The 14,153-nt window shown below is 42.1% G+C and overlaps 1 protein-coding gene across 4 annotated transcripts in view; it reads left to right on the forward strand.

Moving 5' to 3' along the window:
• Positions 1-14,153, forward strand: part of Fgd4 (FYVE, RhoGEF and PH domain containing 4) — a 194,132-nt gene that overhangs the window by 141,759 nt on the left and 38,220 nt on the right. For all 4 annotated transcript variants that reach the window (XM_048367086.1, XM_048367111.1, XM_048367104.1 and 1 more), the window contains exons 4-5: positions 4,437-4,944; positions 12,494-12,583. In XM_048367086.1, coding sequence (XP_048223043.1) covers positions 4,437-4,944; positions 12,494-12,583 — 598 coding nt within the window. The remainder of the gene's footprint in view (positions 1-4,436; positions 4,945-12,493; positions 12,584-14,153) is intronic.

Below are 14,153 nucleotides of genomic sequence, written 5' to 3' on the forward strand. Positions count from 1 at the left end.
AGGCTTTGCCAGTGCCAACTGGCCCTAAAAGTGTCTCTGTGGGTTAATACTCTATTAGGCCTAGATGATTTGAGTGGGAAATTCTTATTTATTGATGAATTATGTCCATTTTCCTGTTGGGTGGTTTCTAGTTCTTTGTTCTTTTCTTTCTTTCTGTGCTGGTCCTGGGGCTTAAACTTCAGTCCTGGGTGCTGCCCCTGAGATTTTGTGCTCAAGGCTAGCACTCTACCACTTGAGCCATGGCTTCACTTCTGGCTTTTTTGGTGGTTAATTGGAGATAAGTCTCACAGCCTTTTCCTGCTTGTGCTGACTTTGAACTTTGATCCTCAGATCTTCACCACCTGAGTAGTTGGGATTTCAGGTGTGAGCCACACCTGTTTAATCCCAATTGTTGATTCTGGAATAAAGAGACATCCCTAGGTTCTGAGTTATTGCAAGAAAGAACAGAGAGAAATGACATTTGGTAGAGTATTGTCAGCTTGTCATGGGCTGGGGGATAGTCACTTGACCATCATTAGGTTGTTCTGTGCAGTGATCTGTGTACCTTTTTCTTTCTTTCTTTATTTTTTTTCTTTTTGTCTTTTCTTCTTTGGTACTGGGGATTGAACCCAGGATGTTGCACTTGCTAGGCAAGTGCTTTGCCACTGAGCTACATCCCAGCTCTCCATGTAACTTTTAAAGTATGATTTGGAACAAGTAGTTCTTGTTATTTATTTAGCCAGTATTGAGGATTGAACTCATGGCTTTGTGCCCTCTCTTGGCTTTTTCATTCAAGGCTAGTGCTCTACCATTTGAGCCACATCTCTCCTTTGGCTTTTTGCTGGTTAGTTGATAATAAGAGTCTCACAGACTTATCTGACTAGGCTAGCTTTGAATTTCAATCCTCAGATCTCAACCTCCTGAGTAGCTAATTACAGGTATGAGCCATCAACCCCTGGCCTCTGTGTAACTTTATTTTTCTACGAAATTTTCCATGCTCTGTCTCTTTTTCCTCTCTCTTATGTACTTGGAGAAGTTTGATAAATAGACAAGAGGGCAGGGCATCAAAAAGCAGCAGAAGCGATGGGGCTGGAAGAAGCCCTCACATCTCAACCTTGTCCATGGGGCCTTGCTGTTCTCCCTTCTCCAGACATTCACTCCCTCTGTCACCTCTCCCCACACTGGGGAAGATCACCAGCCCTGGACTTGGTCCTGTGTTTTTGTCTGCAGCACCCCCTTTACCCCTGTCCCATCCTGTGTTCAAGCATGTGGTCAGATGGGTTATATATGGATTATATAGAGATTCTGAGTTGGACTCCATGGCTTGCTAGCGATCCAACATTGGCCCCAGAATGTACATTTACATTTCTGAGCCTAGGTTTTGCCATTTCTGGCTCCTTGCTTTCATAGTTACGATGCATGTGAAACATGGTAAACTGTGTAAAGGGCTGAACATAGTTTCTTGACCTTAGAAACTACATTTAAAATGTTACCGGATGCCTGAGCTCTGGCAGGTTACACTTGTAATTGCAGTTCCTCAGGAGGCTGTTATCAGGAAGCCCAACCACAGGCAGAAAAGTCTGTGAGACTCCATCTCCAAAAATAACTAGAAAAGAACAGGCTAGAGTCATGGCTCAAGCATTAGATTGTCAGCTGTGAGCCACAAGCCAAGTAAACGTGAAACACTGAATTCAAACCTAACTCTGTCATGGCTAGCGGTATGGCTCAAGATGTAAAACACTTGTCTAAACCTCAGCACTGTCAAAAACACAAAAAATGTAACCAGCACTCATGGCTTATGCCTGTAATATGAGCTGTTCAGGAGGCTGAGCTGAGGATAGTAGTTCAGTAGTTCAAAGCCAGCCCAGGTGACAAATCTGAGAGACTCTATCTCCAGCTAGCCAGTAAAAAGTCGAAAGTATACATGTGGCTCAAACTTGGAGCAAAAACCCCAAGGGAAGCCAGACATTGGTGGCTCATACCTGTAATCCTACCTACTCAGGAGGCTGAGAACTCAGGATCCAGGTTTGAAACCAGCCTGGGCAGAAAGTCCAGGAGACTTTTATCTCTAATGAACTACCTAGAAGTCAGAAGTGAAGCTGTGGATCTCATTTCTAGCACACTAACCTTGAGCAAAAAATCTCAGGGACAGTGCTCAGGCCCTGAGTTCAAGCCCCAAGAACAGCACGTTCTCTCTCTCTCTCTCTCTCTCTCTCTCTCTCTCTCTCTCTCTCTCTCTCTCTCTCTCTCTCTCTCTCTCTCTCTCTCTCTCTCTCCCTTCCTCCCTCCCTCCCTCCCTCCCTCCCTCTTTTCCTCAGGAATAGTTCCATATGAATGTTCCACTGTCCTGTTCATGCTGTTATGTGGCTGTACTAGTGATGGAGTGTAATATTTAGACAGGCTGTTCCAGAACAGCTTCTTGGAAGATGCTATCCAATCACAGGCCTGAATGAAGAGAAGGGAATGAGCCCTGCAGTGTGCTGGGGAAGACAGTAACAGGCAAAGGAACAGGGAGTGCTCCGACTGTGTCAGGCAAGGTGAGGGGAGGGAGATATTTTGAGGTGGCCACTAGGAACTGGACAAAGGTGGTCTTGTATGTTTTAGCTTGTTCCCTGTCTTTACCTTTTTCTGCAAAATTTCTAAGGCTTACACTCATGAATGCCCCCTCAGAACATTGTGGTGCCCTTCCTTAAGTGTTCAAGAAGCTCTCAGAGCTCGATCTGATTTTAGAGATAGGTTTGGAGGGAACATGAATGAAAACAGCAATTAGAACAATTAGGACACTGCTGTGGTGCATACAGATAAAGCTTTTCAGAACACTTTCTACTTAAAAAAAAGACAACACATTTTGAACCAGGCATTGTTGGCTTTTACACCTGTAATCCTAGCCATTCAGAAGACAGATCTGAGGATCACTTTTTCAAGCCAGCCCAGACAGATAAGTATGAGAGACTTATCTCTACTTAACCAGCCAAAAACCAGAAATGGAACTGTGTCTCAAGTGGTAGAATGCCCACCTTAAGCAAAAAAGACGAGTAAGAGAGTGAGAGACCCTGAGTTTAAGCCCCAGTACTGGCACAAAACTACAACAAAAAAGCAATTTGGTATAGACTCACAAACTGGGGGTTACTGTGCTCATTTTTGTTTTGTTTTGTTTTGTTTTTGCCAGTCCTGGGGTTTGAACTCAGGGCCTGACCACTGTCCCTGAGCTTCTTTTTGCTCAAGGCTAGCACTCTACCACTTGAGCCACAGCACCACTTCCTGCTTTTTCTATATATGTGGTGCTGAGGAATCGAATCCAGGGCTTCATATATTTACAAAGCAAGCACTTTACCACTAGGCCATATTCCTAGCCCACTGTGCTCATTTTAAATAAAAAGGAAATAAACTTCTTGGGGATGGATTATTTGATTAACTGTGAATATTTTGTGGGTGTGTGCCACTCAAGGCTTAAACTAAGGGCCTGCATACTGTTCCTGGCATTTAAAAAAAATTTTTTTTTTTGCCAGTCCTGGGGCTTAGACTCAGGTCCTGAGCACTGTCCCTGGCTTCTTTTTGCTCAAGGCTAGCACTCTGCCACTTGAGCCACAGCGCCACTTCTGGCCGTTTTCTGTATATGTGATGCTGGGGAATTGAACCCACGGCTTCATGTATATGAGGCAAGCACTCTTTGCCACTAGGCCATATCCCCAGCCCCTGTTCCTGGCATTTTATGCTCCAATCTAAAGCTCTACCACTTGAGCCACAGCTTCATTTTAAGTTTTTTGGTGATTAGTGGGGACTTACCTAGTGGAGCTGGCTTTGGATTGTGATTTTCAGATCTCAGCCACATAAGTGGCTAGGATTACAGGTGTGATCCAGCTTCACTATAAATACTTTTGTATCATAGTATTATTCACTAGTCATACTACTTTCTTTCTTTTTCTTTTTTCTTTGTTTTGTTTTTTGCCAGTCCTGGGGCTTGAACTCAGTGCCTGCGCACTGTCCCTGGCTTCTTTTTGCTCAAGGCTAGCACTCTGCCACTTGAACCACAGCGCCACTCCCGGCCTTTTCTATATATGTGGGTGCAGAGGAATCGAAGCCAGGGCTTCATGTATACGAGGCAAGCACTTTATCACTAGGCCATATTCCCAGCCCCTTCTTTTTTCTTTTTTGGTCCAAAACTGGAACTTAAACTGGGTACCTGATGCTTTTGCTAATTGGTTAGTGCTTTACCAGCTCAGCCACACTTCCAGCCTCTAACTAATCATATTATTATGACAGCCCAAGGCGATGTTTTCAACTTTATGGGTAAAGCACAGCCTCCACATATTCATCTAGCTATTTACATGTGTGCAGCATCCCTTGAGTCCCTGGTTGTCAAACCATCAGAGATAGAAAATGAAATAAGCTGGTCTTTATTCCAAACCTTTTTCCATGCCCATGTTTTCATGCCTTCTTTGTACTTTACCTTTTAGCACATTATCAAATTCCAGTGATCTGAAAAAAGATCCTGCGGTGAACCTAAATGCTCCTCGAACCCCAGGACGGCCTGGCTTGACACCCACTTCTCCAGCAAAGCTCCTCACCCAGCACCCACCACAGAAACAGGGAAATGATCCCAGTCTGACTCAGGGCGAACAGACTTGTATGGCCAATGGCATAATGGCGGCACTAAACCAGACAGAATGTGATGAGGAACAAGCGACCTCTCCCAGCCCCACTGCACCTTCGCAAGCTGCTGAACCCCTGCAGGAAACTCACCTCATCAATGGAGAAATAAATGAAATGGCCACCAATGCTGCAACCCTCACAACCCATGACCATGACGGAGATGTTTCCCATAGTAGCTGCAGGACCCCAAGCACAGACGCGGTGCTTCCCCTAAACAAAGGACAGGAGGACACAAAGGACAAGAAGCAAGACAGGGACAATGGTACAAGCCCCTTGGAACCAGAGCAACTGGACCAGCACCTTGAGATGAAGGTTAGAGCATGAGACTAGCTCTTAGGCAGTCTGCTTAGTCCAGGGCTATGTATCATTCCTTTCCCAGAACCCAGAAAATGACTCAACCAGTGCAAGCATTCTCTAGCTCTAGGGGCTGTGGGTAGTTGCCTACTTTCTCAGGGTGTTTTGGGAGGGTTTTTTGGTATATGGTTTCTATTGTTTTCTCTGCTGTGGTTTTAAGAGGCAGGGCAGTGTAGACTTTTCATTAGGAAAACTGTGACCCTGTCTCTATGTAGGAGGAAAATGTTCTTTGTAGCTCTAGATGCCAGTGCTACATTCCTAATATAGTTTTATTATTATTAAGGTGTTGTACAGAGGTGTTACGATTTCATAAGTCAGGTAGTGAGTGCAATTCTTTTGAGGCACTGTCACCCTTTTCTTCTCTCTTCCCTAATGTCCCCTTGAAGTTACATAATCTTTTATCTTCAGAAGTTTCTAGTCTAGAAAGAGAAAAATAGTAGACATAGAAAATAAACTGGCTCCTAGCAGATGTTTTGTTGTATTGTTTGGTTTTTGTTAATGTCAGTTTTGGGGCTGGTACTCTCCTTTGGGTTTTTCTACAAGGTTGGTTTGCAACCACTTTAGCTTCTGCCTGGGCTGGCTTTGGCCCTCAGTCTTCCAGGTCTCAGTCTCCTAAATAGCTACGATTACAGGTTGAGCCCCCAGGGCTGAGCTTTTATTTTGTTCTTTATAAAGTTCAATAGTACTTTGGGAATACTAATAAGTATGGCTACTATACAGCTTTTGGGATTTCTTGATCAGAAGTACAATGTAAAACTCATTCTAAATTCCTCTAGAATTAGAAAGCTGAGTGCATCTTTAAAGACATAGCAAAAAGGCTGGGAATGTGGTAGAGTGCATGAAGCCCTGGGTTTGATTCCTCAGTACTACATACACAGAAAAAGCCGGAAGTGGCACTGTGGTTCAAGTGCTAGAGTGCTAGTCTTGAGCACAAGAAGCTCAGGGATAGTGCCCAGGCCCGGAGTTCAAGTGCCAGGGCTGGCAAAAAAAAAAAAAAAAAAAAAAGACATAGCAAAAGTTTTCATTGCTAGCTCTTTTACTAGTTATACTAAGTAACTATTTAGGGAGAATGAAAGTGGAAAATTATAGGAAAAACGTGATACATTCAAGTCTTAAATCTACTTAAGTTATTTTGAAGTTCTATGCCTTAACTGACATCAACACAGGCAGAAATTTAGAATGATTGATTCTAAAATATTTATTAAAATTAGAAATAATTGTAAAACATGATTGGTAGTTGTATTTAGAACCTTAATGGAAGTGAAGAATTAACTAAGAATATAATTATCACGTAATATATTAAATTTCTAAGATGCAGAGATATGCTTTTTATTGACATAGACTCAAGAACTAGTAACTTAGTTTTTCCAGGTGTAATTTATGTATTTATTGCCAGTACTGGGTCTTGAACTCAGAGCCTCACCCTCTTGCTTAGCTTTTTTCTGGTATTCTACCGCTTCAACCATACCTTCCCCTTCTGTATGTTTGCTGGTTAATTGGAGTAAAAGTCTCATGGGCCTTTCTGCTTGACTTGGCTTTGAACTTCAGTCCTCAGATCTCATCCTCCTTTGTAGCTAGGATTACAGGCATGAGTCAACTGTGCTTGCTTAGGAATTAATTTCAAAGACTGAGTCTACAGCAGAGAAAGTTTGAATGAGGAAGTAGATGGAAGAAAGTGAATCATACTTTTGGTTGACAGTATCTGAAAGAGTGAAGAAACATTGAAGAGTCAATCTCTACATCTCCATATTGTGATAGATTTTACTGTCTTTCTGCTTGACTAGGTTGGAAGGGAATATTAGAATAACAAAAAAAAAAAATCTTCCACACAATTGAAATGATGCCCCAGCCAGTATTTTTAAACCAGTAAGACCTATTGTTGTTTTTGTTTTTTTTTTAATGACCACAAATGTTGTATCTTTTATTACTGGCATATCTATGTTTTGTTTTGTTTTTTGCCAGTCCTGGGCCTTGGACTCAGGGCCTGAGCACCATCCCTGGCTTCTTCCCGCTCAAGGCTAGCACTCTGCCACCTGAGCCACAGCGCCCCTTCTGGCCGTTTTCCATATATGTGGTCCTGGGGAATCGAACCGAGAGCTTCATGTGTAGGAGGCAAGCGCTCTTACCACTAGGCCATATTCCCAGCCCCAGACCTATTGTTTTAATGGAAATTTCCTCATTGGTATTGGTACCTGTGATTACTGTCTGGTACTTTCCTCTGTCTTATTTTGTATGATTGTATATTCATGATTGTAGAAGAGTCTTACTTGATTTGGTTTTCTTTCTTTCCGTCTTTCTCTTTTTTCCTTCTTTACCTCCCCTCCCCTCCCCTTGGTGCCATTACTGAGGCTTGAACTCAAGACTCATGCTCTTGCTTGGCTTTTTCCACTCAAAGCTGGTACTCTACCACTTGAACTACAACTCCACTTCTGACTTTTTGCTGGTTAAATGGAGATAATTATGTCATGGACTTTTTCTGCCCAGGGTTGGCTTTAGCCAGGATCCTCAAATATTAGCCTCTTTATGTGCCATCAGTGCCCAGCTCCTTCTTTTCTGTTACATTTCTTTTTCTTGTTTTATAATGCAAACACAAATGGTAATAGTGTTAAGGTGATATATTTTGTCAGAAATATTTTACTATGATGAAAAATAACATGTTCAGTAGTGTAATGTGGGCTAGGAAGTCCCCATGCTCTTGCTATGAGCTATACTGTGACCTTGAACAGTATTTATTAAAGGACATATAAACTCCCCAAGCCCTTTTCAGTGATAAACTTTCCATGCTGTTATATTCTTTTGTTCGTGAAGTCTCCAGATGATCTGCTGAGTTTTAAAGTTACATGTTCAACACTTAAGGAATGATGAAATATTTTGATTTTTACTTTACGACCGCTGAATAAAGTTTTCTTGTCTTTAGATTGCTGGATAGAGTGTGATGTCAGTATAGTCATAGATAAATTCCATCTCAACTAATAGTGAACTTAATGGACATTTCCCAGATGCTCCCCAGGAAGGGAAAACAGACTTGAAAATGTCATTCAGGAATATAGACATATATTAAATACACCATTGAATGGTCAATGTGAACTGACTTAAGAAATCTCCGTTATTAAACTGTATCTCTGATTTGAGGGGGAGATGTTTTAATCGATAATTGCCTTCATTGGTGAGTGCAGAATACTTTTATAAGCCAAATGCTAGAGGCTCATACCTATAATTCTAGCTACTCAGAATGCTGAGATCTGAGGATCATGGTTCAAAGCCAGTCCAGGCAGGAAAGTCCAGTTAAACTGGATTTTAAGGATCTAAAATTCTCCAGACTTGAACAGAAAAAGTCAAGTGAGAGCTAAGTTCAAATACCAGTACCAGCACTCAGATGCACAATCATACAAAAGTATTTATGGTAATCCACTCAAAGTCATCATGCCAGACAGAAATGATGATACACCTCCTCTGTGATGTCCTTGATAGCTCATATACACTGCCTCTTCCTTCCTATAAATGTATGGCTTTAATATGTTTTCTCATAGTAACTTTATCTCCACATTGATTCGTCATTTAGTCTGCTATTGTACACAACTAAAGATGCAAAACTTGGTGGCAGACAACTAAAAGTATCACAAAGTACTCATGATTTTCTTTCAGTTCTGAGGTTTAAAAAGAAACACATGTTCACTTTGATGTTATATTCTAAATCACTGGTGCTTCAAAAAGTTTAATAGAGTTAGGCACCAATGGCTCACATATGTAGTCCTAGTTACTCAGGAGGCTGAGCTCCAGGGATCTCAATTCAAAGCCATCCTGGGCGGGAAAGTTCATGAAAGACTCATCTGCAGTTAAGCACCAAAAAGCCAGAAGTGGAACTGTGGTTCAAGTGGTAGAATACTAACTTGAGCCAAAAAGCTCAGAGATACCACCCAGCCCTGAGTTCAAGCCCCAGGACTGGCATGTGTGCACACACATGTACACACACACACACACACACACACACACACACAAAGAATGAGGTTTTACTGCCATATTTTAACAAGTCACTGGAACTGCAGTGTGGACAACCATACCCTGCTAAGAGTTAGCCTTAAAAAAAGAAAGCTAAAGACAAACTGTAGTAGTCTAGTGTGCTTATTTTTTTTTCAAATTTTTATTATCAAACTGATGTACAGAGAGGTTAGAGTTTCATACGTTAGGCATTGGATACATTTCTTGTACTGTTTGTTACCTTGTCCCTCATACCCCCCTCCCCCTCCCCCTTACCCTTTCCCCCCCTGAGGTGTTCAGTTCACTTACACCAAACAGTTTTGCAAGTATTGCTTTTGTAGTTGTTTGTCTTTTTTTACCCTGTGTCTCTCAATCTAGTGTGCTTATTAAAAATTGTATATTTGGCGCTGTGGCTCAAGTGGCAGAGTGCTAGCCTTGAGCAAAAAACAAGCCAGGGACAGTGCTCAGGCCCTGAGTCCAAGGCCCAGGACTGGCAAAAAAATAAAAATAAAAATTGTATATTTGGGCTGGGGATATGGCCTAGTGGCAAGAGCGCTTGCCTCGTATACCACATATACAGAAAATGGCCAGAAGTGACGCTGTGACTCAAGTGGCAGAGTGCTAGCCTTGAGTAAAAAGAAGCCAGGGACAGTGCTCAGGCCCTGAGTCCAAGGCCCAGGACTGGCAAAAAAAAAAAAAAAATTGTATATTTTTTCTTTATTGCCTCACTGAAAAACAACAAAATGTAACAAAGTAAGAGAGAAATGCTGAGGTCTTTAGCATTCCAGCTGATTTTTCTGAGCAAATGCTTGAAAAACCATACTCATTAGCATAATAGATGTTCACTCTGTATCCAGTTTGGTTGGATTTAACACAAGATTTTCCTCATGGGAATTCAAACTTTCTATAAGCTTAATGTTGTTTGCCTGCAGGACATTTCCTTGACACAAAGGTGACGAAGATGACACATCTGTGGGTTTTAGATAAGTGACTCCAACAAAATAGGAAGCAGACAAAGCAGGGGAAGTGGTCAAGGAAGCAGCTGTTGCAGTCCAGATGCAAGTTGCAAGGACACGGGAGGTGTAGAGGGTTAGAGATGAAGAAGGGAGATTCCTGAGGATTCTTGACTTTTGGGTGCCGGCATTTTAAAATACATCTCCTGGCTTGGAAGACAGGCTGCCATTGGCTGAACTACCAAAAGATAGAAAAAAAATTGGGGAGGGCACCAGTGTCTCATACCTAATCCTAGCTACTCAAAAGGCTGAGATTAGAGATTAGAGGTTCAAAGCCAGCCCAAGCAAGAACATCTGTGAGACTCTTATATCCAATTAACCAACATTAAAAACAGAAATGGAGGTATGACCCAAGTGGTAAAGTACCAGCCCTTGAGGGGAAAAATCCAAAGGAGAGCTCAAGGATCTGAGTTTAAGCCCCAGTACTGGCAAAACAAAGAAACACCATACCTCAACTTTGATGCATCTCATGATAGTGGTACAAAAACAAGTGTTTTTCCCATAAATTGATTCAGATTTTCATGAGAGAATGGGATTCTGGAACACTCAGGTACATGAATCTGTACAAAGCTACTGATATGTATATATACATATACAAATATGTATATGGGAAAATATAATAACTGGCAGCAGATTTCAGTTGAAATTTCTCAGATCGAAGGATCATTTATTTAATTTGATTCTAGAAAATTCTACTAAGTTACATAGGTCATTCGCATACATGTGTTTCATAAAGTCATTTATTGAAAATAATTTATAATTCATAATTATTTATAAATCTGAGATGTCAAATCTGTTTTGTTAGATTTCACTAGAAGAAAATGAGATTGTTTATTAAATCATTATTCTATCACCATTATGATCCCAGTGGATCATAAGAATAAATGACTTCTTATAAAAAGTGCTGCCAGGTGCTGGTGGCTCACACCTGTAATTCTAACTGCTTAGGAAGCTGAGATGTGAGGATTGTGGTTCAAAGCCAGCTGGGACAGGAAAGTCCATGAGACTCTTATTTCCAATTAACCACCAGAAAACTGGGAGTGGCACTGTGGCTCAAGTGGTAGAGCACGAGCCTTGAGCTGAAGAGCTCAGGGATAGTGCCCAGGCCCAGAGTTCAAGCCCCACAACTGACCGCCCCCCCCCACTGCCAAAAAAAAAAAAGGAACAGTAACTCACACTTATTCTAGCTGCCTGGAAATGGAGAGATTAGAGTTCAAGACCAGTTTAGGCAAACATTTTGGGTGATTTCCCCATCTCAGACAATAAAAAGCTGGGTACAGTGGTACACACCTATCATTTCAGCCATGCAAGAAGCAATAAACGGGGGCTGGGAATATGACCTAGTGGCAAGAGTGCTTGCCTCCTATACATGAAGCCCTGGGTTCAATTCCCCAGCACCACATATATAGAAAATGGCCACAAGTGACGCTGTGGCTCAAGTGGCAGAGTGCTAGCCTTGAGCAAAAAGAAGCCAGGGACAGTGCTCAGGCCCTGAGTCCAAGGCCCAGGACTGGCAAAAAAAAAAAAAAAAGACAAAGAAGAAGCAATAAACAGGATTGTGGGCCAGATCAGCTGGGGCCTAATGCAAGACCCTATTTGGAAAATAGCAAGTTTAGCCAGGTGCCTAGGGATAGTGTGTGGCTCTGTGGTGAAGTACTTACTTGCCTAGTGTGCCTGAGGGTTTGAACACAATAAAGCATTCAGACTACTTCATTACTTATATATACATCTTGCAGAAGCTGATGATGCAGAAGGAAAGACCAACCCAAACTCAGTTTCTTCTGCATGTTCACAATAAATCACTCTATAATCCCTAAGTGTAAGAGGATTTTTCTCTACCACAAGCAAGCAGCTAGTCATCCTTGTAGCTGGGGCCCAAGCTGGGTATCCTCTAATTTAATTCCATTCTGTTTACCTAGAGATCCAGTAAGCTCAGGCCTCAATCCCCAAGACTGCTTCTCCAGTAACCCCAAATTGTAATTCTGTCCAACTGAGCATAAATCAGGGTTTCCACAGTCCCCTCTAAGATTTGATTAATTTACTGTTTTGTTTCTATTTTTGTGCAAGCACTGGGGCTTACACTCAGGGCCTCAGTCTCTTGCTTGGCTTTATTGCTCAAGGCTGGTGTACTACTACTTGACTACACCTCCATGTCCAGTTTTTTGTGAGATGCTCTGAGCTCAAGCCCCAGTACTAGTGCATGTATGTATACACACACACACACACACACACACACACACACACACACACAGAATTGACTAAGAAAATGCCTTGATCAAACTCCTCAATGAAGTGTATGGTACTTAAAAAATATTATCCTAGGGGCTGGCTGGGAATGTGGCTTAGTGGTAGAGTGCTGGCCTAGCATACATGAAGCCCCGGATTTGATTCCTCACTACCAAATAAATACAAAATGCTGAAAGTGGCAGTGCTCAGTCCCTGAGTTCAAGCCCCAGGACTGGCAAAAAAAATCCAAGGTTCCTTTACTAATATATGAACATCTGTTCTATTTCTAGGAAACTAATGAGCAAAAACGTCACAAAATAGCCAATGAACTTTTGCTGACAGAAAGAGCTTATGTGAATCGACTGGACCTATTAGATCAGGTAATGCTTTCCCTTTCAGACTGGTTTTCTGTTTGGCATTGTACCTCCTTTTAGCCTTGTAATGATAGTGTTTCAGAAACTGTGCAAGATGGATCTGACTGGTATTGGCTAGTGAAAAGCTACTTGTTCAGTTGACTCTTCCAGCGTCATTGGCAAGTTCGCAGGGCATAAACATTTTGTAATTTCAGAGTGGTGGTTTCTCTCTTCACAAGTTAGAAAATGACCATGTCTTGTAACTCTAAACATTGGTCTAGTGGAGCTGTGGCTCAAATGTTAGAGTGTTAGCTTTGAGCAAAAGAAGCTCAGGGACAGTGCCCTGGTCTTGAGTTCAAACCCAGGACTGGCAGAGAGAGAGAGGGGGGAGGGAGGGAGGGAAAGAGGGAGGGAGGGAGGGAGGGAGGGAGGGAGGGAGGGAGGGAGGGAGAGGGAGGGGGAGAGGGATAGAGGGAGAGAAGGAGAGAGACTGTTTCTTGGGATTTATTGTGATTAGGGTCAGGGGGCAGCTATGTTTCTGTTATGGCAACTCTAAGGCTAGTTTAGCTGGTACAATCCTAGGATTTTGATAGGTCCTTTTATTCAGACTTGTATGAAATTTTGCTAGAGTGCTTGGCATTGAGGTATCCGGTCAGATACGTGAACCCTATGAATCACATTCTATATTTTTATCATAGTGGAGCCTTGACTATGAGTTCACATACAGAGGCTTTTTAAAATATATACTTTTTTCAACAAATGCTACCAGGATGCTACTGCACTGCTGGTGGGAATGTAAACCATTATGGAAAGCAGTCTGGAGGTTCCTCAGAAAACTAAACATAGACATACCCTATGACCCAGGCATACTGCTCCTAGGCATCTACCCTGAGCAACAGGATCCAGGATGACAAGGGCACCGGCACTTCCATGTTCATTGCTGCACTGTTCACAATAGCCTAGTATGGAAACTACCCAGATGCCCCACTACAGATGAATGGATCCAAAAAATGTGGTGCCTGTATACAATGGAGTTCTGCACAGCTATTAGAAATGATAAAATAATGGCATTCACAGGGAAATGGACAGGACTAGAACAAATCATGTTGAGCAAGACAAACCAACAACAGAGAGACAAATGGCACATGGTCTCTGATATGTGGGTGTTAGAATCAAATTGCAAAGAGACATGACAAAGCAAACAGGACCCAAGATACCAATACACAGTGAAACCAAAAAAGGACAGTTTGGGAGAAATGCACCAAAAAGTAAGACCCAAGCACTACTTCATATGTACCTAAAATAATATACAGACTGAAAAGAACTCCAAAGATAAACAAAGGACCTCTTCCTAATTAGTCTTAGAGTATTTAGAGAACTCTACATTCTTTACCTCACATGGTTTATACATGTGCACATCTGAGGGAAGCTGGGAGGAGGGCACAGAATGAATGGAAAGTGGGTGAAAAAAGATACAGCAGAGGGGCCCAACAGCTGCAATGGACATTGATGGAAATGAACTAAGCAGCTCAAGGGCAATGGGGGGAAGGGAAAAATGAGAGAAAAAGAGGGAACAGATGATACTAAGCAAAAGGAA

The sequence above is a fragment of the Perognathus longimembris genome, chromosome 1 (genome assembly GCF_023159225.1).
Source record: "Perognathus longimembris pacificus isolate PPM17 chromosome 1, ASM2315922v1, whole genome shotgun sequence".
Classification (NCBI taxonomy): Eukaryota; Metazoa; Chordata; class Mammalia; order Rodentia; family Heteromyidae; genus Perognathus; species Perognathus longimembris.